This window comes from Bubalus bubalis, chromosome 22, assembly GCF_019923935.1.
Source record: "Bubalus bubalis isolate 160015118507 breed Murrah chromosome 22, NDDB_SH_1, whole genome shotgun sequence".
Classification (NCBI taxonomy): domain Eukaryota; kingdom Metazoa; phylum Chordata; class Mammalia; order Artiodactyla; family Bovidae; genus Bubalus; species Bubalus bubalis.
In genome coordinates, this window is record NC_059178.1 from 40,143,284 (window position 1) to 40,170,998 (window position 27,715).

Consider the following 27,715-nt stretch of genomic DNA (forward strand, 5'->3'; position numbering starts at 1 on the left):
GATTTTACCCAAACTCATGTCCATTGAATCGGTGATGCCATCCAACCATCTCATCCTCTGTCGTCCCTTTCTCCTGCCTTCAAACTTTCCCAGCATCAGGGTCTTTTCAAATGAGTCAGCTATTCACATCAGGTGGCCAAAATATTGGAGTTTCAGCTTCAACATCAGTCCTTCCAATGAATACCCAGGGCTGATCTCCTTTAGGATGGACTGGTTGGATCTCCTTGCAGTCCAAGGGACTCTCAGGAGTCTTCTCCAACACCACAGTTCAAAAGCATCAATTCTTTGGCATTCAGTTTTCTTTGTAGTCCAACTCTCACATCCATACATGACCACTGGAAAAACCATAGCCTTGACTAGATGGACCTTTGTTGGCAAAGTAATGTCTCTGCTTTTGAATATGCTGTCTAGGTTGGTCATAACTTTCCTTACCAAGGAGTAAGCGTCTTTTAATTTCATGGCTGCCGTCACCATCTGCAGTGATTTTGGAGCCCCAAAAAATAAAGTCAGCCACTGTTTCCACTGTTTCCCCGTTTATTTGCCATGAAGTAATGGAACAGGCTGCCATGGTCTTAGTTTTCTGAATGTTGAGCTTTAAGCCAACTTTTTCACTCTCCTCTTTCACTTTCATCAAGAGTCTCTTTAGTTCTTCACTTTCTGCCATAACGGTGGTGTCATCTGCATATCTGAAGTAATTGGTTTTTCTCTGAGCAGTCTTGATTCCAGCTTGTGCTTCATCCAGCCCAGCATTTCTACTCTACATATAAGTTAAATAAGCAGGGTGACAATATACAGCCTTGATATACTCCTTCTCCTATTTGGAACCAGTCTGTTCCATGTCAAGTTCTAACTGTTGCTTCCTGACCTGCATACAGGTTTCTCAAGAGGCAGGTCAGGTGGTCTGGTATTTCCATCTCTTTCAGAATTTTCCACAGTTTATTGTCATCCACACAGTCAAAGGCTTTGGCATAGTCAATAAAGCAGAAATAGATGTTTTTCTGGAACTCTCTTGCTTTTTCCATGATCCAGCAGATGTTGGCAATTTGATCTCTCATTCCTCTGCCTTTTCTAAAACCAGCGTGAACATCTGGAAGTTCTTGGTTCACATATTGCTGAAGCCTGGCTTGGAGAATTTTGAGCATTACTTTACTAGCATGTGAGATGAGTGCAATTGTGCGGTAGTTTGAGCATTCTTCGGCATTGCCTTTCTTTGGGATTGGAATGAAAACTGACCTTTTCCAGTCCTGTGGCCACTGCTGAGTTTTCCAAATTTGCTGGCATATTGAGTGTGGCACTTTCACAGCATCATCTTTCAGGATTTGAAAGAGCTCAACTGGAATTCCATCACCTCCACCAGCTTTGTTCATAGTGATGCTTCCTAAGGCCCACTTGACTTCACGTTCCAGGATATCTGGCTCTAGGTGAGTGATTACACCATCGTGATTATCTGGGTCGTGAAGATCTTTTTTGTACAGTTCTTCTGTGTATTTATTCTTGCCACCTCTTCTTAATATCTTCTGCTTCTGTTAAGTGACGTCACTCAGTCCTGTCTGACTCTTTGTGATCCCATGGACTGTAACCTACCAGGCTCCTTTTTCCATGGGATTTTCTAAGCAAGAGTACTGGAGTGGGTTGCCATTTCCTTCTGCAGGAGATCTTCCCGACCCAGAGATCGAACCCAGGTCTCCCGCATGGTAGGCAGACGCTTTACTGTCTGAGCCACCAGGGAAGTGCTAACCATTTCTGTCCTTTATTGAGCCCATCTTTGTATGAAATATTCCCTTGGTATCTAATTTTCTTGAGGAGCTCTCTAGTCTTTCCCATTCTATTGTTTTCCTCTATTTCTTTGCATTGATCGCTGCGGAAGGCTTTCTTATCTCTCCTCTGGATTCTCTGGAACTCTGTATTCAAATGCTTATATTCAGATCCTTTTCTCCTCTGCTTTTTGCTTGTCTTCTTTTCACAGCTATTTGTAAGGCCTCCTCAGACAGCTATTTCTTTGCATTGATCGCTGCGGAAGGCTTTCTTATCTCTCCTCCGTATTCTCTGGAACTCTGTATTCAGATGCTTATATTCAGATCCTTTTCTCCTTTGCTTTTTGCTTCTCTTCTTTTCACAGCTATTTGTAAGGCCTCCTCAGACAGCCAGTTTGCTTTTTTGCATTTCTTTTCCATGGGGATGGTCTTGATCTCTGTCTCCTGTACAATGTCACGAACCTCCGTCCATAGTTCATCAGGCATTCTATCTATCAGATCTAGACCCTTAAATCTATTTCTCACTTCCACTGTATAATCATAAGGGATTTGATTTAGATCATACCTGAATGATCTAGTGGTTTTCCCCACTTTCTTTAATTTAAGTCTGATTTTGGCAATAAGGAGTTCATGATCTGAGCCACAGTCAGCTCCTGGTCTTGTTTTTGTTGACTGTATAGAGCTTCTCCATCTTTGACTGCAAAGAATATAATCAATCTGATTTCAGTGTTGACCATCTGGTGATGTCCACGTGTAGAGTCTTCTCTTGTGTTGTTGGAAGAGGGTGTTTGCTATGACCAGTGCATTTTCCTGGCAAAACTCTATTAGCCTTTGCCCTGCTTCATTCTGTACTCCAAGGGCAAATTTGCCTGTTACTCCAGGTGTTTCTTGACTTCCTACTTTTGCATTCCAGTCCCCTATAATGAAAAGGACATCTTTTTTGGGTGTTAGTTCTAAAATGTCTTGTAGGTCTTCATGGAACCATTCAACTTTAGCTTCTTCAGCATTACTGGTTGGGGCATAGACTTGGATTACCGTGATATCGAATGGTTTGCCTTGGAAACGAACAGAGATCATTCTGTCATTTTTGAGATTGCATCTAAGTACTGCATTTTGGACTCTTTTGTTGACTATGGTGGCTTCTCTATATGGCTACTCTATACTTTAAGGGGCTTCCCCGGTGGCTCAGAGGTTAAAGCGTCTGCCTCCAATGCAGGAGACCTGAGTTCGATCCCTGGGTCGGGAAGATCCCCTGGAGAAGGGAGTGGCAACCCACTCCAGTATCTATCCTGAAAAATCTCATGGACAGAGGAGCTTGGTAGGCTAGCCCATGGGACCACAAAGAGCTGTACACGATTAAGCAACTAACATTTTCTGCTTCCCTCTTTTCTTGGATTCCTATCTCAGTAAAGGATGCTCAGCCTCCCTTTGACATAAGAGACCAAGTAGTCTCTTCCTATGTAAGGGAGAGTTTCTCAAACAGAATGAAAGGCTTCTTACAAAACCTTGATACCAGTGGATGGAGTGGAGCCCTTTATGTTCAAAAAGGCATATTACTGGCATATTATAGAAACAGACTGAGAGATCTGGAGAAGTGCAGAAGCAAAAAGAACTCACAAATGGCCATTTGTTCCCATTCTCACCACTCAATTTCTTTTCCTACTTGTAAAAGAAAGATAATCTTTCTGACTTGGATTACTAAGTGCCTTTAGCCTTTACTGTTAAGAAGGTATGAATTAGTATGTGTGATCCCTCTGCAATTTTCTAGTTGAAATTGTTCTAAGAGTTCTTCATAAAAATGTCCATACAGATGTATATGAAAGACCTACTAATGAACCCTTTTTTCTATGACTATTTCCTCAAGGGACTTATCGGACATGTCTATTATTTTCATTTCTCAGTCATAAACAGCATGACTCTGAACTTGTGTAAGTTTCAGCCTCCATGTCTCCGTCCTTCATGTTAATATAGGAACCCCATTGCTCTGGACTGGAATTAAATCGGTACACAACTATTTTTGGTATTAGATGGCTTAGTTAAACAGTTTCACCTCAGCCATTTTACAGGGTGGATTTAAAACAGCTTGGGCGTCGTATACATATTCTTTTTCTGAGCTCCATATTTCCTGTAGTTTGCTCATGTAGACATTTTCGGCTGTTTTTCTCTTATATATGTTAATGATTTGGAGCCGGTAGCAGCTCGATGGAAGGAAAAATATGCTCCTTTTTTTTCTGAGAGAAGCTAAGAAGAGTTGCTGTCACGCTGATTTCCTTACGTGTTAAAGAATGAAGTTCTGTTCATTGTTCATGGAATCCGGTGATGCTGTTGTGAAGAGCGTCTGTACCACAGTGGTTAGGGGTGAGGAAGTGGAGGAGCTGCATCCAGCTGCACCCCTGCCCTCCAGCACCCAGCCCTGGTGGACCAGGAGGTGTGGGTGCAGTGAGGAGAGGAGCACACACAGGAGGGCTGAGGACGTGGGGCTCCCTCCTGCCCAGCACCGCTCAGTCACACGTGGTACCTTCAGACTCACACCTGTCCTGTCCTTGTCTCTTTTCAGGAGCAGCCTACTGCCAGTTCATGGACATGCTCTTCCCAGGCTGCATTAGTTTGAAGAAGGTAAAATTTCAGGCGAAGTTGGAGCATGAATACATTCACAATTTTAAGCTTCTGCAAGCATCGTTCAAGCGAATGAATGTTGATAAGGTAGGAGACAGATTTGTACCTCTGTAAAAGGCATCGTCTTTGCTTAACCTTCTTTTTGTGCAGAAATCCAAAAACATGTCAAGGGGCTATATCTTTATCAGTAGGCTGAGTTCTGTACGTACAGCATAAAGCACAACCCTCACTTCTCATACCTGGTTGAGGTTTTTATCTAAGATTTCTAAACTTGTAGCCATTCAACTAAAAATTCTAACAGAAATCATGAATGCTAAAATGTTCTTATTCTGTATTAGCAATGCAGGTGAGAAATTTTCATGTTTGCCAGATGCCACTGTGGCTCTTCGTATGTTTCGTTTCTTTAAAGAAATCACGAAATCCCGAACAAATGGCATGGCTTTGAATCGTAGCACCATGACTTGAGCAAGTTATTTAAATTCTTTGAGTATACCCATCTGTAAAATGGGATTGGCACCCAGGTCCCTGTGGTTATGAAGTTAAAGTGAGGGACTACCTGTCCCGAGTGTCCCGTGTATATTCTCAGATTCTCACTCATTGTCCATAAAATGTTCTTTTACCCCCTTTGAGCTTTAAAATTTTGTTCTAGCGTGATACAAATGAAGTTAGGCTGGAGTCCTTTTTCCTCCCATAAGGACTATTGCTGAAGCCCATTCAGTTCATATACGTACTAAATTCATAGTCTTTATTTAGGATATAGCTCTTGGAGGGAATAAGTTGGAAAGAAATGAATTTTAAATAAGGAAAAAAAGAAAGGCAAGGGAGAAATGGAAAACTTTTCTTTGCATAGTAATAAATAGTCTATGAAAATAAAAAAATTAAATATTGGGTTATAAGAGGTTAAAAGAAAACAGAAAAGTTTGCTGAATTGTATATATTTTTAATTTAATGCAGTTAGTGTCTTCAAAGCATATAATTAAAGCATTCTTATCAAAACATTAAGAAAATTTTGGCTTCTCGTTATTTGTATTGCAAAACATATAATCTCTTACACGTTTCAACCTCTTGAATCATTTTCAAGTTTATGAGCTTTGCTGTGGTTAATTTGCATCTTGGCTCCTTGTGTATTTATTCAAAACTAAAGCGTAGAGTGTACCTAGAACTATCACAACCTTGTTAATCGACTATAATCCAGTATAACATAGCAAGTTAAATAAAGAGTTGTGCAGGGTCTCCTTCCTCATTAGCAGTATTTCTCTGTACATTTCTGTACTATTTCTGTGTACGTGTTTCTAGACAGAATAGAGAAGAGACACCCATTCGTGGGTTTATTGACGGAACTTGCTATGTAACAAAATTGCAGCTTCATCTCTGTATAAGTGTTCACACAGAGGGCGGGTTAGCCATTGGTAAGAATGTTGAAGATTAAAAAGAAAAGAATGTTGAAGATAAAATTCTGGTGCTGTCACTGGAGGGACAGTGACCTTGATGACCTTCATTGGCCTCTCCAGCTTAATATGCTACGATTCTACCCAAGGGTCCTGGTGTGGAGACCGTGTCCCTGTCCGTGTTGTTCTAGCCTGTGGCAGCGCAGGAGAAGCACCTGTACAGATATTTACTTGTCACCTCTGATTTTGGACTTATGACCTCGGGACTTTCATTTTGATAGGAAATGCAAAATTAGGTCAACAGAAGTAAGTACCTGCTTTGACTGGCTAATGCAGCAGCAGCATCTAAAACTGTTGATACGTGTTCATGTTTGGCAGAAAGCAGAATACAGTAGCATGTTAATGAAAGGCCCTTGTGCTCCAAGAAGGCTCTTTCTAAAATAATCACAGTATTAGCATAAACAAAAGTTACAAAATATTTAGAAATAGTACAATGTTTCTTTTTAATAGTACAATATTTATTTTTAACAGAAAATATTTATAAATAGTACCATGAAAAGACCTCTGAAGGTAATACTGATTGGCTTTTTAGGTTACCAATAGGAAAGTACTCCATGAAAAGCTAGCTTCGTCCCAGAAATTGACATAAATGCTAAGTGTCTCCTCCTCCAGGAGAAGACCCCCCTCCCTTCTGTGACTTCAGTCCCTTCTATGACTCCCCTCACCTGAATCCATTTCTTTTTTCCTCTGCACCCCCATCCACCCATGGCACATTAACTGTGTTTCTGTGTAGCTCATGAATTACTGTGCCCTGTATTGTGGTTAGTTGCTTTTATTTTATGCTTGTGTCTCTACATTGTAAATAAGTTCCATGAAAGCTCATTTTGTTTCAGAAGAACCATTAGATTAGTGTGTGTTTTCATTGACTTGAGTTCCTATTCATTGGTACTCTCTAACAGTTACAGTCAGTTTAAGAGCTTATTCCAACACAACTGGACCAAGTGTTATAAGGAAATAAGGAAAACCCATCGAGCTGTGTGTGTTGGAACAGCACAACATCCCAGACGCACATGTTTTTAAGGGGAGATGCTCTGGCAATAAACATTCTATGAAGAGGCTCCGCCCTTCTTGACAGTTCAGGGTATTCCTTATTTTGGAAGGTTTGTTCAGATGTGTTAAATATTCCAGGCAAATTAGCTGCAACCTTTTAATTTTCCTTATGGTTTGTTCGGATGTATTAAACATCCTAGGAGAATCAGCTACACCATTTTAATTTTTCTTTAGTATAATGAAGAATTCTATGGATTTTGGGATACCGCTGGCTAAGACACTAGGGGAGAGGCCAGGAGGCATGAATTGCAGACACAGGGAAATAGTTCTGTTTCGGGAGCTCTTCAATTGTGTTAAATACAAACCAGCCTGGGGGTTGTGACTCACCCGGTGCTTTTATACTGCAGGTAATTCCCGTGGAGAAGCTAGTGAAAGGGCGTTTCCAGGACAACCTGGATTTTATCCAGTGGTTTAAGAAGTTCTACGATGCTAACTACGATGGGAAGGAGTATGACCCCGTAGAGGCACGACAAGGGCAAGACGCAATCCCTCCTCCCGACCCGGGTGAACAGATCTTCAACCTGCCCAAGAAGTCCCACCATGCCAACTCCCCCACAGCAGGTACTGGAGTAGTGTCATTCTGGAGTCACTTTCGTGTTGGGAAATGCCTCCGGCCCCCCTGTGCTATCCTGTGTTTGCTTGGTTCTTCCCAGTAGTCAGTATTTTCACACCTCTGGATGATTTTTATTGTTGTCTGTTTGACCACATTTATCTTCCTAGTAATAAGTCTAACAATCAGAATTTAAACTATTAAAAAGGCAGAACTATTCACTGGGTGTCACTGAAGCTGTACAACTTCAGGGATAGATTGCATTTTCCTTTTTCTTTTTTTGAGAAATTTCAAGTAATGTGATTAGATTTCAACATATTTTTATTGTTTAATTGCGGCCAGTAGAATCTAGAATATGAACTTGTTAACACTTTTAAATATGGATCATATTCTGTAATCCTTCAGAGGAAATTCATGAAAAATCCATCCTGTCTCCTGTGTGGGCAGTGCCAGTTTTTATGGGACCACGTTCAGCAAGACCTCACTTAGCCAACTTTGTCCAAAAGTGAAGTCACTAATGATAAATACCTGGAACTTTAAAAAATGTTTAACTCTTCTAGAGAAGAATCTTTGTAAGATATGTTACAAACATTCTTTCCTTAAAAAAAAAAAAAAAAACAGACTTTACCAAGCAGAATGTGTTCCTGTTAAATGAGGGTCATTATTATAAACACCAGCTGTGGTACTGGACAGTTAAACAATGAAATCCTCAGAAACCATGTGTTTCCATTTGAAAACCAGCATTTACACTTGTTAATTCAGTAACCTTCATTTTATCAGAATACAAATTCCTTATTTATGCCCAATCTCTAATCAGAATGATTAAAAATGGTTATAATAAGACTTCCCAGATGGCCCAGTGGTAAAGAATCTGCCTGCCAATTCATGAGACACAGGTTCAACCCCTGGGTCGGGAAGATCTCCTAGACAAGAAAACGGCAACCCGCTCCAATATTCTTGCCTGGAAAATCCCATGGACAGAGGAATCTGGCGGGCTGTAGTCCATGATGTCACAAAGATTTTGACACAACTGAGCATGCATGCGTGCAGTAGTAAACAATGAGTACAGGTATCTGGAACTCAAGAAAGTGTCAGCTAGAGATAAACATTTGGTGAGTCTCCCACATCCAGGTAATTGAGGCTGGAAGTTAGTCCTGAGTAAGAAAGGGGGAGTCCCCAAGGAACTTAATGTTTGGGTAGAAAAGGAGGGACTCACCTGGGAGCAGGGAAGATGCCAGAAAGATGGAAAGAAATGAGGGAATAACGTGTCAGGGGAGCAGAACAATTATCAGTGTCTAAACCTGTTGAGGAGTCCAGTACACTGAGGACTGGGAGGGTCCGTTGGATGTTTCAACTTGGGGGTCTCTTAGTGGAGTGATGGGTCCAGGAATGGGTTAAAGGAATTGGAGGAAGGAAACTCAGACAGCATAAAAATCCCAACTTTGAAGCCATAGAATTAAATAAGCTTAAAAAAAAAAAAAAAAAGACAAGAGACTTCCCTGGTGGTCCGGTGGTTAAGAATCCACCTGTCAGGGCAGGAGACATGGATTCAATCCCTAGTCCAGGAAGATCCCACATGCCTCCAAGCACCTAAGCCTGTGCTCCACAGCTAGAGCCCATGTGCCCACAGCCTGTGCTCTGCAGCAAGAGAAAAGTGAAAGTGAAGTCGCTCAGTCGTGTCCGACTCTTTTCGACCCCATGGACTGTAGGCTGTAGCCTATCACGCTCCTCTATCCATGGGATTTTCCAGGCAAGAATACTGGAGTGGGTTGCCATTTCCTTCTCCAGAGGATCCTCCTGACCCAGGGATCAAAGCCGGGTCTCCCGCATTGTAGGCAGACGCTTTACCGTCTGAGCCCGCAATGGGAAACCTGAGCACACAACGAAGAGTAACCCTTGCTCACCACACCAACAAAGACCCAACGCAGCTGTAAATAAATAAACGAAGCACAGATCTTTGGGAACACATACACTTAAGGGCAAGAAGAAAACCCTTGCTAAACTGAGAAAAGGAGGAACATCAGGGAAAAAAACAGCTCAGTAGCAGAGTAGGACGTTTCTAGCAAGAGGGTCCACCAAAAGCACCAAGTATTAATTGTGGAGAGCTCAAGTAGGATGAAGCCTGAAAATAGGCTGAGGAAATCTGGCTCCTGGGAGGTAATTAATTGTCCTTGAGCAAAATTGGTCTGTTGAAATGCTGAATCCATCCACCTCGATGGCAGCGGCCTAACAAGGGTGTTATACACAGCTGTGAAAGTGATGTGGGGAGAGGAGATTCTGCCTTCACCAAAAGGTCAGGAAAAAGGTGGAGGAAAATAAAAACATTTTGATGGTATGTTTCCCCATTTTGATGGGGAAGAGCTGACAGATGCTTTAGAAAGTTAGACTAGAGGGGGACAATGGTATTGTCCTGGATTTGACTTTGTTTGCTTTTCGGACAAGGCACAAGGAGCTGGTTTGTAAGATGGGAGAAAGATTCTGAGAAGGACTATAGCAGGACTCAAGAGGGGAAACTGGTGGAGCATGACCCTGAGGCTGCAGGGGAAAAAAACGGGGTCAGGGCCATCAAAAGAGGTTTGGAGAGGAAAGGGAATGTGTTTACCTTTTGGGGGGACAGAGGTGCTGGAAGAGGTTGGGTAAAAATGAAGCTACAGGGAAACTGGGGAACCAAAACATACGGCAGTTTAAATTGGCCTTCAGCTTTGATCAGAGGCTGTCATTCTTCTTGGACCAGAATCAAGAAGGGGAGTGCTGTGCCTCCTCCGGAGCCAGGGAGATACAGGCAGATGGAGGTGGGGGGACAAGATCGGCTGGTAGCGCTGGCCTCCGGCTTTTTTTCTGCAACTGCTAATGATGTCCCGATTCATCTTGAATCGCAGCTGCCACTTTTTCAAGTTTCAGCAGTAGACCTGGACAGGCCTCAAAACATTTTTCTTCTGCGATCATAATGTGTCCTTAAACTGGCACCATCCCCCCACCCCCAACACACACACAAAAGAACTGTCCATGTGCTGCCTTGGCCTTGCTTTCCAGGAACTCCCTCATCTGTCTTTCACAAAAGCCACAGAGGACCTTGTGCCATTTTGATAGAAAGAATGTCCATGAACCTGGAAGAGAAATAATACTGTTTCCAGAGCTTAACTTCTCGGGTGACAAAGCTCGGGAAACAGATGATAAATTTGGTTTCTTGTGTTCGGGAAGGCAGTATTCCTCAGGCTTGTGTTCCTGATGCCTTGACCGCGTTTACCTCACTGGTCCTAATCAAAGACAAAGGATATTTCCAGGAGTCAGACCAGCCGTCAGTCCCCTTTTCTATGAACCATGTCCTGACTGTTGGACATGGTGGAGTAGTAAAACTACATTGAGAAAATGGTAGCCCAGGTATGCGTCACATGTATACATCACCATGACAGGTAGAACATGGTTTTAAAAGCTATCATAGGAGAAAGACTCCTATATTTTTTCCCCCTAGGGGTCATGTATCCAACTCTTGGGAAAGCAGCCAAGAAAACATAAGCCAGAATATTCTAAAAGTCAGAATAGGTATAGAATCTGCGCTATCAAATTCATATACTTTAGAAAGGGCGAGTTCCTAGAATACTTATCCAGAGCCTATTTGCTCTTTCTTTTACATTTATTTATTTGATTTTTTTTTTAATTGACATACAAGTCTATATTAGTTTCAGGTGTATAATATAGAGACTTGTCATTTGTATACATTGCAAAGTGATCACCACAGTGATTCTAATTACCATCTGAACCGTACAAAGTTAATACAATATTCATGACTATATTCTGTGTTTTATAACCTCATGCCTTATTTACTTTATAACTGGAAATGTGTGTTTCTTGATCCACTTTATTTGCTCTTTCTTAATTTGGATAGAACTATAACAAACATGGGGGTATGGTTTCTCAGCAGGTACCTTATTAGGCAAGGAGTGCAGTGATAGCTATAGAAAGTATGAGTATCAGTAAAAGAAGAGACAGAAAAACCCCAAATGTTATCAGTGGTCCAGCAGCCTGAGATATTTATTGCTGAATCACAGAGTGCCATATGTTTGTCCTCAGGATCCACACGATACCAGCATGTACTGGTTGATACACTCAGAGTTCCCTTCTAATTCTTAAGATTTTAATTTTCTCTTGATAATCATCTCTCCCATAAACTGTTTTACAATCTCTAAACTGGCCTCTCTGCCTCTTGTCTAAAACCATTCAAAGCCATCCTCATACACAAGTCTGATTTTGTCCATCCAAAATGTAAGACAATGAGTTCCCTGGTGGCCTAGTGGTTGGGATTCTGGGCTTTCAATACCATAACCTATGTTCAGTCCCTGGTCAGAGAGCTGAGATCCCACAAGCTGTGCTGCATGGCCAGAAAGAAAAAAAAATTAAGACAAATTAAACTGCTTGATGAGCTGAGGGCCCCCAGCTGTCTGGGAAGTTCACCTACCTATTCAGTTATTTCACAGTGATGCCTGGTTAGTAACACTCGGAAGTAATTTGTTTCCACCTCTAAGCCTTGGTCATTTCTTAATTATCTGCATTAGTGAAAACAAGCAACGTCTGGTATAATTGAAAATAGGAGATGGTCTTTATTTTTTTTTTCCACTTTGGCTTTGAAATATTTGGTCCATTCTGCAGTGGCTTTATCTCTCTCTAAATACTTCTGTAAGCTAATATCAAAGCTAACATGCAGGTCCTGGCTATCATACATGAAGAGCAGTATGCGGGAGCCAGTGTGCCTCGTGGCAAAGAGGCCATGTTAAAACTGGGAAAAGTGATCATGGGATGGATTATCCACATTGATAATTAAGAATGGACTGTCTACATGGGAAGAAAAAAATTGTGTCTTTACATCACACAGAGTACTTATACAGCCACACACCATGGGTTATTTGCTTGTGTACAAAATAGATGCACTACAGATGCTTGGTGCATTCTGTCTCTGTGAGAATGTGCCAGATTTTTTGCCATTTCAGTACAGACAACAGGATAGTCTGTGGATTCAGAGAAGCTATAGAGCTTGTTGATGTGTGTGTGTATATGGGTGACTTAGCTAGGCTATAGAAAGCTTCAGCATGGCACAGGCTTTTGCTAAAGATGAATGGCTGCCTGGCAAAGTTTTATTCTATCTGCATCCTGAGAAACTGCATCTTGAATTGCTTTTGATCTACCAACTAGGAACATGTATTAAAATGCACGTTTTCATAATGACAGATATCTATTAAGTGCATATATCATCGTGAGTCATGTTTATAAATTTATTGCTGCCAGCCATATCTGCAACTTGAGATATCTGTCAGGGGGATCAGTTCTTATGTCTGAGCACTTACTAAACTTAAAAGGAAATTTGAAGTTGCGGTTCCTATAGCAACCACAGCTTAGACATGTTGCAAATCCACATATATTAATGTACTGAAATCAAACTCCCATATACAAATATAGTGTGGTGGATTTAGAGTTGCTATGGAAATTGATTCTGAGCTTTCTCTTTTCCTTAGGGACTTGAGCATTCTGGCCTCAAAATAAGATTAAACAGAAATACTAGAAAATGATTTCAAAAAGGAAGCAACCTAAGACATAGAATAGAATAAAGCATTTGAATGATCATAATTAAATTCCTAAATGGAGATTTAAATAAATCCGAACAGCATTTTTCAGAAACTGTATTGAGTATATGAATACTCTCACTCTCAATTATCTTTAATTTGGGGTTCTTGAAGGCTGTTGATACAACCTTAACAAAGTGATTGTGTTTATTTACCAGTGTTTGCATATTTTTTGAGTACCTGTAATCTAAGCAAGCATCACCGATCACCACTGGGTAAAGAAGAGTTGCTTTTACTTTCCCACCAAGTTTAATTTGTTTTATGTCTTTTAGGAGGAACAGTGAAATGTGGCAGTTTACAGTGGTTTTTTAAAATCCTTGTTCTGATCTTGATTTTCTGGCCCAGGATGTGGTCTGTCTTGGTCATTGTCACTTGAAAAGAATATGCATTCTGCAGTTGTTGGTTGTATGGTGTTTTAGAAATACCAATATCAAGGTAGAAGACGGTGTTATTCAGATCATCTATGTTTTTACTGCTTTTTCTTTTTAGTAGTTATCAAGTTCTAACAGTTGCTGCAGAGAGCGTTAACATTAATTATGGAATTATTGATGTGTCCTTTTAATTCTGGGCTTCCCAGGTGGCTCAGTGGTAAAGAATTCAGTTACCAATGCAGGAGACGCAGGTTCAATCCCTGGATTGGAAGATCCCCCGAAAGAGGAACTGGAAAGCTACTCCAGTGTTCTTGCCTGGGAAATCCCATAGACAGAGGAGCCTGGAGGCTATAGCCCATAGGTTCACAGTCAGACACAACTTAGCTACTAAACAGCAGCAGCTCTTTAATTCTAGTAATTTTTGTTTCCTGTGTTTAGGGCTCTGTGGTTAGGTTCATAGAAATTTCTGATTGTTGAGTCATCCTGATGAATTGACCTTTCTATTTTATGAGGTGCCCCTCTTTATCTTTGGTAAAAGGTATCTCTGTCTTAAAGTCTATTTTATCTGATATTAATGTAGCCACTCCAACTTTCTTATGCTTACTGTTTGCATGGTGTATCTTTCTCCATATAGGGAAATTTCCACCTATCTTTGGCTTGATATTTAAAGTATGTTTCTTATAAACAGCATGTAATTGGGTCTTGCATTTTCTATTCATTCTGATACTCTGTGGACATTGGAGTGTCCAGTTCATTGTTAATTTACTTATTGATTTGGCTAGAGTTAGAGCTACCATATTATCATTTGTTTTCTGCTTGTCCCCTCTGTTTTTTTACATTTCTCTTTCCCTGTTGTCTTCTGAAGTAAAAAAAAAATTTAGTATTTCATCTTATTTTATCTATTGCCTTTTTAACAGTATCTCTTTGCATTAATTGTTTTCAGTAGTTGCTTTAAGGATTACCATATATATTACATTCTTGCCTTTTCACAGTGTACTTTATACCATTTCATGTAAAATGGAACCCTGACAACCCTTCCCTCCAGTGTTCTTTGCTTTGCCTATCATATGTATTATACTATAAACATATATACATTATAAAGGCCACAAAACAATGTTATAACTTTTGTTTTAAATCAGTGCTATATTATATGGTGGCTTTTGAGCACTTGCAGTGTGCTTATTACTCCGCATTGAAATGTGCTGTATGTATAAAATGCATGCTGAATTTAGAAGACTTAATATGGGAAAAATATAAAACTAGCTTAATAATTTTTATATTTATTACATGTAGAAATGATAATTTGCATATATTGTATATATTTGGCATGTATAAAAAATTAATTTCAAGATTTTTTTAATGTGGCTACTAGAAGCAGTTTATTTACATGGCTCCTATTATATTCCTGTTAGGCAGTGCTGCTTTAAATAGTCATATGAATTTTAAAGACATTAAGAGAAAAATTTATTTTTCATATTTTTACTATTTCCAGTGTTCTTCATTCATTCCTGAGCATCTGAGTTCCTTACTAATTTCATTTCTCTTCAGACCCAATAACTTTAAAAGAGAAAAAGAAGTTATCTCTTGTAAAGCAGGTGCAGTGACAGCAGATTCTTTTAGTGTCCTTTTTCTGTGAATGCCTTTATTTCACCCTCATTCTTGAAGGATATTCCCTAGATAAAGAATTCAGACGGCTCTTGTATTCTTCCCTCTCTCCCATTAGGGCTTCCCCGGTGGCTCAGTAGGAATCTGCCTGCAATGCAGGAGATGTGGGTTCAGTCCCTGGGTGGGGAAGACCCCCTGGAGCACCAATGGCAACCCACTCCGGTAGTCTTGCCTGGAGAATCCCATGGACAGAGGAGCCTGGAGGGCTTTGGTTTATTGGGTCGCAAAGAGTCGGACACAACTGCAGTGACTGCGCATGCTCTCCCATTAAAGAAGTCTTTCCACTTTCTGTGGCCAGAAACACGTGCTCACACTAATCAGCTTCCCTTGCAGTGGATAGGCTGTTTTCTCTGGATGCAGTTAAGATTTCTTTCTCTGTGGGTTTCAGTAGTGTGACTGTGATGTGCCTGATTTACTCAAAGTTCTCTTTTGAATCTATCTTATTTTGGAGTTCATAAAACTTTTTAAGTCTCTAAGCAAATGTCTTTTACCATATTGGGGAGATTTTCAGCATTTTTTTTTGAGTATTTTTTCAGCTTCATTCTCTGTAACCTATATTTCTGGAACTTCATTTTTCCATATATTAGAGCTTTAGATATTATCCCTCAGCTCCCTGAGGCTCTGTTCATTTTTTCCCAATATTCTCTGTATTCTTTAGATGGTTTCTATTAATGTATCTTCAGGTTGACCCTCTTCTTTCTCTGTCATCTCCATTTACTGCTGAGCATTTTTTATATTTCAACTATTTCTTTCAGTGTTAATTTTTTTTTTATTTCCCTGTTGAGAGTGCCTATCTTTCATTTATTATAAGCATACTTTACTTGACGGGAATGGTCATGATGGCTGCTTTAAACTTCTTGTCTGCTATATCCACCATTTCTTGACTCTTCATATGGTGAGTAATTTTGGATCGTATCCTAGACGTTGTGATGTTATGTCATGGAGACTCTGCATTTTGTTTTATTGCTCTGGTGAGTATTGATGTTTCTTATTTAACAGGCTTTAGTTCAAGAGTCCAAGTAAAAAGTACTCAAGAAGCTAAATTCCACTCAGGAGTTCTAACCTTGACCTTAGGGCTGTACCTTTATACCAGACCTTTGTCCTTATTATTGCCACGATGTAAGGCTTCATTTACCTTTTGAGAAACTCCACTCTAAATACAAATGTTGGTCTCAACCCCAAAGTCATCATTCACTCCAAGAAATGCATGTTTTTCATATCTTCTCTTTAGACTAAAACAGCCCATAATGACATTTACTCCCGAGAACCCCAGTAGGATGAGCACAGGCAGCGTCACCTTTCTTGTCCCTTCATAGTCTCTCCCTCAAAAGGAGTCATGCCTGTTTATTCTTACAACTTCCCCGTGTGCATCTGCCTGGTGCTGCTGTCCCGCAGTCCCCAGTCACTAACCACATACTCTGTTATCCACATACCTACTTCAAGGATCAAATGTTAATGTTAAAAAATCATGCAATATCAACTCATAACAAGGAAGAAATACATTTTTCTTACCAGTCTCATAATTAACAAGACTCCTTTTTAAATGGGTGTTCAATGGCACCCCACTCCAGTACTCTTGCCTGGAAAATCCCATGGACGGAGGAGCCTGGTAGGCTGGAGTCCATGGGGTCGCTAAGGGTCGGACACGACTGAGCAACTTCTCTTTCACTTTTCACTTTCATGCATTGGAGAAGGAAATGGCAACCCACTCCAGTATTCTTGCCTGGAGAATCCCAGGGACGGCAGAGCCTGGTGGGTTGCAGTCTATGGGGTCACTGAGAGTTGGACACGACTGAACCGACTTCACTTCACTTTAGCACTTCTCCTTATTATATGAACAATGTATCTTTCACTCAATCCCTGCCCTCCATCAGCGTGGCACACCCTTGGCCTGTTTGTATTGAGGAATCATCCCCTAAGATGCACACCAATGGCTGTTCCTTTACCTACATTTAGGCCTGGAGAAAATGGGGGGGGGGTGGATTATAGTGGTCCAATAACTTAGATTCTTAAAGGACATTCCCTACTCCTTGGAAGGAGAGTGGGGGTAATGGTGGCTTTGTTCCTCCAGTTACACATCTGTCATATGTGAAATATATAAGCTAGATGTCAGGATACTTTTCTCCTCAAAGTATAGTTAAAACTGTGTTCCTCTATCTGTAATGATCATAAAACCACAGCGTAAAATACGAGCAGCACTCTGCCTTGCAGGATACTGAATATCTGTGAGTTTGGAATATTGGGCACAAAGGGAAACAAAGAGTTGTGAAGAATTGAGGAGCCTCAGAGAGGACTCTTCTGGCAGTGTCTGTGGAAGAGGCCGGGACTTCTTCCTGGGAAGAGACATGCGTCTTCCATTTCTATCCTAATGTGTTTGTTTCAGGAGACAGCACCTTTGACAGCACCTTTGACACCTTTGACCTACTAATTCGGTTTATAAGTTTTAATTATTTTGGCTTCTTAGAATCAAAGTGTGTCACAGGTTGGGGTTTTTGAAATTTACTATGCATTTTTAATGGAAGTTAAGGAAAGGGAAAACGTGTAAAATTCTATTGTTGTTCGGTCACTAAGTCTGACTCTGTGACCCCATGGACTGCAGCGCACCAGGCTTCCCTGTCCTTCTCTATCTCTCGGAGTTTGCTCAAATTGAGATCCATTGAGTCAGACACGATATCTAACCATCTCACCCTCTGCCTCCCCCTCCTCCTCTTGCCTTCAGTCTTTCCCCGCATCAGTGTTTTCCAATGAATTGGCTCTTCGCATCAGATATAGAGGGAGTAAGTACTGAATACATACTGAATGCCGGCTATTGTTCTAAATGCTTAACCTGTTTGAGCTCAGTTGAACTTCACAGCAGTCCTAAATGGTAGACAGTCCCCATCCCACCCCTATTTTAGAGTCAAAGAAACGGAGGCACAGAGATGTTCAATAACTTGTCAGAGTCACACACTGGAAACTGGGAGCCCTGTGGTTCCAGAGTCTAGTGCTCTTTTAACTACTGTGTTGTTATATTGCCTCTCAAATATCCTTCTCTGATGGCTTAGATGGTAAAGAATCTGCCTGCAGTGTAGGAGACCCGCGTTCAGTCCTTGGGTTGGGAAGATCCCCTGGAGAAGGGAATGGCTACCCACTCCAATATTCTTAGTGGCTTCCCAGGTGGCGCTAGTGGTAAAGAACCCACCTGACAATGTAGGAGACATAAGAGATGCGAGTTCGATCCCTGGGTCAGGAAGATCCCCTGGAGGAGGGCATGGCAACCCAATCCAATATTCTTGCCTGGAGAATCCCATGGATAGAGGAGCTTGGCAGGCTGTGGTCCATGGGATCACAAAGAGTTGGACATGACTGAAGTGACCTAGCACATGCGCACTCAAATATCATGGATATGGTCTTGTCTTATGTTCTTCTCTTCTTCCCACACGAACTGAACTGCAGTAAAATTTCACAAACCAAATTGAAATTGCATAGTTAGTGAAGGAAATAAAAGGCCTTCCAGTGTTGTAAAGGCTTGAAACAGAGCACGTGCCGTTCTATTTGAATGGCGTTTATGTTTTTAAACAGCTATAATTTTTAGAAGTTCAAAAACATTTGCATTTATCCTTGGAATAAGCTCTGAGGTGAGAGTCACTATATTTTATATATGTTTGTAAATGCAGGAAACAAACATTCAGCTACTTGTTCCAGGCCTCCTATCAACTCCAAAGCAGAAATGTGTATAAAGTCCAGAAAATCGAGCCCTAGGTTCATGGGAATACTAATCTCTGATTTCTTAATCCTTCAATTCAGATCATTCTCTGACTAGATGATCTGGGTCATTTCAAAGTGAAGGGTAAGCCCCTTGGACAAAACCGGCACGAATTTCAGCACACCACACTCTGTGCCCTTACATGGGACTTGGCAGGAGGAGGTGAGGGCCTCCATTGTTGCCCTGTCTTCATCCGGAAAGCAGATCATCCTGGCTCTTTCCTGTTTTCGGCTGTGCAACACGGCATGTGGGATCTTAGTTCCCCGACCAGGAATCAAACCCATGCCCCCTGCAGTGGAGGCACAAAGTCTTAACCACTGGACCACCAGGGGGATCTGTCCTGGCCCCATTTTAAACAGTACTGGGTCCTTTAATCACCAGCATTGGGTCATTCTTACACAGCTGCTCCCTGTACATGTTGAAATATTCATCAGTTCTGGAACTCAGACCCACGCGTTTCTGTGATGGATCATCCCTTTTCTCTCCTCAGGTATAATAACTTGGTGCTTTGCTTCTTAGCCTCACAGGAAAGCTTGTCAAACCTCAAAAGGCAGTGACTTAGCATTTATTTGTTTCCATGAGCAGACTATCACGAGTCACCAATGAGCCTATTTTTCTTCATCACTGGTGCCTTTCTTTGTCCTTTGGTATGTTGGGTGGAAACTGAAGACAGTTTTGACCTGCAGAATTCTCTCGATCCCCCTGGAATTGGGTGAACCAAACTGTCAACCAGTTCTGTCTTGTTCATTCATTGTTTCCACGTTGCTTGACACACAGAAGGTTCTCACGTAGTATTTGTTGAATTGATTTAAACTGAATCACTCCAGTGTCCCTGTGGATCAAGGAGAATGCAGCATTTACGCCAGCACGTGGCTGTTTGGACGTCTTCGCCAATCGTCTCCATCACTTGAGGAGCCCCTGACGCCCTAGCTCAGAAAACGGCATAGTGCGCTGCACAGGAGCTCAGAAAATAGTTCTTAAACAAGTTTCTTTTTGTTGGCTTCCTTGGCCTTTTGTGAAAGCTTTACTTGAATTCTCGTTCAGTCTTTCAACAGCTATTTAAGGCACTGTGAGAGGTTCTGGAAATAGACAGGGAATCAGGAAGTTACAGCCTATGAGGAAGTCTGGCACTAAATAGACAACAGCATTAAAGTGAGGTAAGTGCAGTGAGGATATGTAGGAAGAAGACCACGTGAGCTGACCTAGCGTACTCTAGGAAAGCTTCTTGGACGACATGAGGTTTGACTAAGACTTAGCGAATGAGTAGGAGTTAGCCAGGTGAAGAGTATGGACAAGAGCCTTGCAAACAGAATAGAATGTTGCAGTCAAAAGAGAGCATGCTCAGACTTCCCTGTTGGCTCAGTGGTTAAGAATCCGCCTGCTAGTGCAGGGGACGTGAGTTCGATCCCTGGTCCAAGAAGATCCCACAAGCTACAGGGCAGCTAAAGCCCCTGCGCCACAACTACTGAGCCTGTGCACCCTAGAGCTTCCCAGCAAGAGAAGCCACTGCAGTGAGAAGCTGGAGCACTGCACCTAGAGAGTAGCCCACGCTCATTGCAACTAGAGAAAGCCCACGGGCAGCCAGTACCAAAGACACAGCACAGCCAAAAATAAATAATAATTTTTTTAAAAGAAAGAACATGCAGTATTCAGTGAAATGCATGTCGTTCCATATAGACATTGAGATGTGAGGCTGGCTGCAGAGGTGAGCCAGGGCCCTTGTATCATGTGTGAAGAGGCAGTATTCATGTCCTGTTGCTGCAGAACTACTACCAACTTAGCAGCCTAAAACAACACTCATGTAGTGTGTCACAGCCTCTAAAGTCCAGGCACAGCTTCGTTTTGTTCTCTGCCTTCGGTTCTCACCAGGCTGCAATCCAGGCATCTGCTGGGGGTGTGGTCTAATCATAGGCTCGACCGGGGGAAACTCCCTTGTGTTGTTGGCAGCTTCCCTGAGGCTGCAGGACTGAGGCTTCAGTTCCTTGCTGGCAGCTACTCCTAGTTCCCATAGGCCACCTGCGATTCCTTACCCCGTGGGCTTCAACATGGGTGCTTGTGGTGGAGGTCGACGTCTTCAAGGCCAGGAGGGCGAGTCTCTAGTGTGCCTGCCAGCAAACAGAGTCAGAGAGAGAATCCTATAGGATTCCATGTGATGGGAGTGACATTCCATCACCTTTCCCATATTCTGTTGGTTGGAAGCAAGCCACAGGTCCCACCCATGCTCTCGGGGAGAGTGGATACTCCAGGAGGTAAAGAGCACAGTGGGGCAGTTGCCTGAAGTTCTGTAGTCACAGATGTTTACAATTTGTTATGAGGATTCTGGGGAGTCATTGAAAGGTTTTAAGTACAACAGCAAAGAAGCTGGTACAGCCAACCATGTAGGAAAGGAAGGTGGCCTGAACAGAAGTCACAGCCATGTGGGTTATAGAGACTTTAAGGAGGTTTAATCAACAAAACTTGATGGTAATATGATATGAGACGTAAAGGACAGGGAAAGCCAAGGATAAATGATGCACAGGTTTCTGGCTTGGTCATTGGGTGGTGAAAGCAGAAAACTGGTTGTTGTCGTTGTTCATTCACGTCCAACTCTTTGCGACCCCATGGACCGCAGCCCGCCAGGCTTCCCTGTCCTTCACTGTCCTTAGGAGTTTGCTCAAACTCATGTCCATCAAGTCAGTGATGTCATCCAACCATCTCATCCTCTGTCACCGCCTTCTCCTCTTGCCCTCAATCTTGCCCAACATCAGGGTCTTTTCCAATGAATTGGCTCTTCACATCAGGTGGCCAAAGTAATGAAGCTTTAGCTTCAGCCCTTCCGATGAAAATTCAGGCTTGATTTCCTTTAGGATTAACCTGGAGTGGGAGTCAACTGGAATGGAGGAGAGTAGGTGATTAGAGTGGGGCTCAGCCCTGGTTCTCACCTCCCGGAGCTCCTGTAGCTCTGTGGCTTCAGCCTGTTTCTGTCTTTGCAAGAGAGTCCCAGTAAGATAGTGTTAATGGAGCACAGGGAACTTAACCACCATCATCAAGACAACCTGAAACGCTTGGTCTTGTCAGTGGAACCAGTAGGTCTCTGACTGAACATCATAAAGGATGAACATAAGTAGTTGTGTTCCCCAGAATGGCCATCTTAGTCTCTAAGCTTCTGGCTTAAATGATGGCTGTATGCCAGGAGTGCATGTGACACTGATGTTGTCATGGTGATGCCCGTGTGTCTTTACTCTCAGTGGGCTGACTGGGGTTGCTGGGCTCGTTCAGCCACCAGCGTTCCTTATAGCTGCAGTAAACAAGCAAAGGAGTGTTCCCCTCATTATTATCAGAATGCTGGTGCATGTTATTTTCACAGGGGTAAGGCAGCTTCTCTACTTCTAAAGAGAAATTGCTCTGAGAACAATTTCAAAACAAGAATTTGAACTTGTTAGAATAAGATAGTAATTGGTTGACACCTTATGCGTTGCAAAGCACACTGAATTCTCTACCAGGATGTGAGGGATGTGAAAAGTCAGCTTATCAAAAGAAATACATACCATGCTCAAATAACTATGTAAAGTCAGAATCTTTACTATGTAAGCCGCTTCAAGAAGAGGCGTTCCTGCATTTCCACCCCCCAGCTCTGAAAATTTCTCTGAAACCGGAGTGACTCAAACATAGCCTGGAAAACACTGGAGAATCACATGATGGCTAAAAATAAGCACATCCTCTCCAGCAGGGACAGTAACCAGGGCAGAAGTAACTCGGTTTGTGAATGCTCACACTGGCTGGACATGCCCGGCCGAGTCAGGCCACTCGCCCCTCTCGGTGACCGCTGGTCGGGGAGGCCTCGGGCACTGGGGCTTGGGGCCGGGCTGTCGGCATTGTCCCCTGGCGTGTTCTCCCAGGGCAGAGCTGGTTAGCACACTGTGGGATGGCTCCAAGCAGCGGGCCAGGAGGGACCCCGGCTGACTCATGGCTCTTGTCACCGCCGCCTCGTCCTTCTCCCCTCCCCGTGGAGCCAGTAGCAGATGCTGTTGATCCCAGAAGACCTTCTAGTTGTTGTTAACGATGAAGGCGGGAGGAGAAGGGGACGACAGAGGATGGGATGGTTGGATGGCATCACCGACTCAATGGGCATGCGTTTGAGTAAACTCCGGGAGTTGGTGACAGACGGGGAGGCCTGGCGTGCTGCTGTCCATGGGGTCGCAAAGAGTTGGACACGACTGAGCGACTGAACTAAACAACGCAAAACCTAAGTTGAGATCAATGGCCAGATGTTTGGTGCTTTGGGATGTATCATAGGGTTTTCTAAACTGTAGCGTTGTGAACGCTTTCCCAAAGCCACACTCATCTTGGGCACTCACCACTCACACCAGGGGTGGCCGCAGTAACCGCCCAGCTGGCCTCTGCACCCTCAGCCCCGCTAGTCTGTTGTCCACCCGGCAGGTGGAGAGAGCCGCCTGCGACGCACGTCACGGCCAGGACCCTGCCATGGCTGCCCGTCTCCCTCAGAACAAAAGCCGGCCTCCTGCCCGTAACCTCTGAGGTCCGTGGCGGCCGCCCTCCAGTCCTTCTTGAGCTCCCTCCTCCCACAGCATCCCCAACTCCCTCCGTTCCAGGTGAGGCTGGGTCTTTCCTCTGCCTGGAATGTTCTGTTCCTGGCTATCTGGAAGGCTAACTTCACCTGTCTCGGGTCTTTGCTCAGCTTGCACTTTCCCACTGGGGCTTTGAAGAAGTCAGGGTGACTCCTGCAAGTGGCATGTCCCTTCTAGGGATCCTGGAAGCTGGAACCAAGGGGCTGTTCTAAACACGTCGGCTTTGGTGAGGAGGGAGGCTTTGAGCCCGGGTGAGCCCCCCCCACCCCCACGCATGCCCAGGGTGGATCTCACCTCGTGGCATCCCTACTGGGCTGCCACCCAGGGGGCTGGGGTTGTGACCCCTGTCCTTCTGGAGGGACTCGGGGAGGTCCTCTGGGTCTGAGCAAGGGCTTGAGACTGGAGGGGACTACACGATGGATAATCCTGAACTTCAAGCCTTCTCTGAAGTTTCTGTTCAGAACTGCCACACTCCCAGCCCCACCCGGCACTCCCTACTCTTGCCTGGCCCTGCCTCTGCCATGGCATTTACTTTCTGGTTTATCATGTCACTTACTAATTTATTAACATTATTGTCTGTTATCGAATTCCCCCCGTTAGAACGTGAATTCCACACAGACCGGCATCTTTGTGTTTCATTCCCTGTTTTATCCCAAGTGCCTGTAGCTTGCCAGATATGCAGTCAGGGTTCAGTAAATATTTGTGACAGGAATGCATGAATCGGGGTGATTTCAGAAGGAGCACAGAGACTTGGGCTCTGGTCTACTGATTCTCAAGACAGAGTACAGAATGGGGGAACCTAGGCCTGGGAGCCCACCGGTGGGTTATGGGTTAAACCCGTTTTCATAAAGATTTCCTTTAGATAAAATGAGTCTCATTTCCTTATCATGTCAGCAGTTTAGTTTTTATCTTGCTGGCATCTAGAAGTGGGAAGCCTGTGTGCTTTCTCGTCATTAGTTGAATCAGGCCTCATTTGCTGAGTAATAATAATAACAGGGTGTGCTGATTTACTGCATGCCAGGCTCCTGGGTAGGAACTTTCCACGGCTTAACCCAGGTACTCTCCCCAGCTCTGGGAAGGACGGACTGCTACTGACTGTGTAGGACAGAAAGAAGTCCAGATGGCAGCAAAAGTCCTGCCAGTGAGCTGGCAGCGGGGCCAGGGCTGTTCCGAAGGCTGTAGGGCCCCCGTCCCTGCTCCTCACCACCACCTCCCTGGGCAAGAGGAAGGACACGGTGTTCCTAGCAGGTCTTCCTTCTGCAGGACTGACATGGTTCAGGCTCAGCTCTGTGGAACCCCGCCCCAAGCTGCTTAGAGGTGGAGCCACCCAGCTTTCAGAAGCCGACACCAAAGTGGCCAAAAGGAAACGCCCAGTTTTGCCACTGGATGCCCTGGTGGGACAGAAGCCAGTGAGGCCTCTGAACTACTCACTGGAGAGTAAAAGAACCAACCTGTCAATGATCTCGTGAATCAGGGCACCCCAGAACCCTTATTAAGGTTCCATTTGGACAAAACATTGGCCACTGAGGTGCTTTTTTTTTCCCCACCCTCAAGGCCGAGCAGATTACAGAACATACAAAGTGGAGGTGTAGAGGCATTTTCGAAGGAAAGTGTTAGCTCTTGTTTGCGATGGTCAGGCTTGCATGGGAGCTTGTCGTTCTGCAGTGTGACCGCGCTGGTGTCACTTTAGTCCCCTGGGAGATCCTCTTCCTGTGGGAATTCTCTCTTCAATCAGTCCCACCCCGTACCATCTCCCCCAGCAGTGGCCCAATTATTTATTTTAGCCAGGTTCATTAAACAATAACACCTGTTTGCCAAAGTTAACGGGTGATAAGGAAGTGATGCCAGGTTCATCCACAAACGATTAATCAGTGTAGGTTCGAGATAGCTTCGGTCATGTTTGAGTTGTTCTGTGGGGTTTGGGTTTGTTTTTATTGTGGCATATTTGACATATAACATTTTATTAGTTTCACATGACTCAATGTTTGTGTATATTGTGAAATGTAGCCTAGCTAACAGCCATCACTGCACAGAGTTACAAGTTGTTTTCCTCTTGTGATGAGAACTTTTCAGTTCGATTCCCTTCTCATCTTTCAAATATGCAATACAGTATTATTAACTGTAGTATTAATAACTGTAGTTAATGCTGTACATTACATCCCGGGGACTTATTTATTTTATAACTGGAAGCTTGTACCTTTTGACTCCCTGCACCCATTGCATCCCCACCCCTCCTCCATGGGCTTTTTAATTAAGTGAGAAGGAAGCGGATGTGTTTGTGTGTGTTGGGCGGTGCTCACAAAGTAGGGAAGAAGTTGGGGACAACCAGGAGAGTGGTTGCTTCCTGAGTGACTGTGTGTTTCTTTACTGTCTCTGTGGTTCTTGTCAACAGTATTAATGTCATATTTTTAGCTCCTCTGTTTAGGATTTTGGCAGAAAGAATATGGCAGATTATGTGAGAAGAATTTCTAAATTCCACCAGAGCCCCAGCCACAGAGAATAAAAGCCAAGTATAAAGAAGGATAAAGTGCTTTTATTTGCTTCTTAGTTAAGAATTCATTGGGCTTCATAGGCCTAAAATGGTGGAGCATTTTTCTGTAAACGTTAAGCAAGCTACTAATTACTGACATTTAGACACGGCAATGCTCTGGCTTCACTAAGACAGTGAATCAGGCTACTCTTTGTTTTTTACAACTATGGTTTAAAATGTCTTAGAATCATATTTATACCCCCAACTCCTGAAGGCATTAATTAAGACACAACTGCTCAAAGACTAGCATTGTAAATCATGTCCGTATCCAGTGGGTCAAATCAGAGAATTATAGGGACTTGTACAGAATTTATGTCTAGTTTCCTCCGCTTCTGAAACTCCTTTTTACTTTGAAGGGGGAAGTTAGGGAGAGAGAGAAAAACTTGAGGGAAAAATGATTCTTGTAAGACGGGGCTACAGCTCATTATATTTTCAGGACATCATCAAATGCAGCCTTGCTATCAAAAAAAAATTGAAATGTCTGATAGCTGCAAGAAAAAAAGAATCTGTATCTGTGTTCTTGCAGAAGTAGCTGTACTCTCTTTAAAAGCTATTATGTAAATATTTTCCGTGTGAGCATCACTGAGCAGAGAGGCATGGGAAGGTACAGAAGCAAAGTCAGCAGTGGACTTGGGGGCATTTGAGGAAGCATGAAGGCAGCGTTTGAGAACCCTTGTGTTTCAAGCCACGATTGGATGCCATCAGGGACATCCTTGAGTCACTTCACAAAAACGGAATATGAATGTTAGCTTACATAAAAGTACTGTATCAGTGTTAAATTTAATATCAGTGATAGCAGTACAGTTTTCTGGTAGCATCCTTATTGCAGCCCAGGAAAAGAATATCTGTCACCCCACAAGCTGGGTACACCCCCAGAAGATGATAGAAGGTAGCAAGACTTTAAAATAAACAAAAACCTTGTTCTTAACTGTCTAATGAGTACGATACAACATGGGATATTGTCTACTACTATTCTAAAAAGTTAACCCATGAAAGCATTAGACACAGCAAACACAAGGTTTGGTTTTCATCTTTATAAACTTTAGCATTTTAGCCTTTGGTGTCTCTTGGTGTGTGTTGATCATGTGGTAGCCATGAGGGGTCAGTTACGTCCATATCAGATTGCAGCCTGCGCGGATTTAAAGAGCTCAGTTTACATTCTTTTGAAAATGAGCTTTAATTGTGTGGTTTTCTAAAAAAACTTTTAACCTCTGAAGATACTAAGATCTTCCCGACGTCCTTCCCGTTCTTTCATGTCTTTGCCTTTATTGACTGGAAGGTAGAAAATATACAGTCAACTGGTGTATCCTCATCCATCAGACGTTTATTTCTATTATCAGTTTCTTTCCAAACAACTTAAATCAGAATTCAAAACCCCTCTAATTTTAAATTTCAAGTATTAATTACTTAATTGAGCTTTTCACGTTTTTCGAATTTGTTTTCCCTTCTTTGCTTTGTCCTGCCTGTGGAGGCAGAAGCTTTGCTCCCATCCCCCGTGTAGCACGTATAGCGAGTGGGGTGTGGACCAAGCCCCTCTTCTCCACTGCCCCCTCCCCGCCCAGCAGCAGGGGGATGCCAAGGCTGACTCTCACTGCCTTCATCTTTCTCATCTCAGAGACCTCCAGGCTGCATGCATGGTGCCAGTTTATAGGGTCTGTGAATTACAGCTGGCACTTGAGTGCCAAGACCTGTGAACCACAGTCGAGTTGGACTCTGTCAGCAGCAAGGGATGTGTTTCCTCAGGAAGAAGCTGGAACTGGGACAGCGCCAGTGACGGCCGCCGCTCTGGCCTCTGCCGTGAGC

General features: G+C 43.1%; 1 protein-coding gene across 4 annotated transcripts in view; it reads left to right on the forward strand.

Moving 5' to 3' along the window:
* MAPRE2 (microtubule associated protein RP/EB family member 2) overlaps positions 1–27,715 on the forward strand; it is a 188,726-nt gene that overhangs the window by 137,283 nt on the left and 23,728 nt on the right. For all 4 annotated transcript variants that reach the window (XM_006059136.4, XM_006059135.4, XM_044934676.2 and 1 more), the window contains 2 exons: positions 4,312–4,457; positions 7,216–7,429. In XM_006059136.4, the coding sequence (XP_006059198.1) occupies positions 4,312–4,457; positions 7,216–7,429 (360 nt within the window). The remainder of the gene's footprint in view (positions 1–4,311; positions 4,458–7,215; positions 7,430–27,715) is intronic.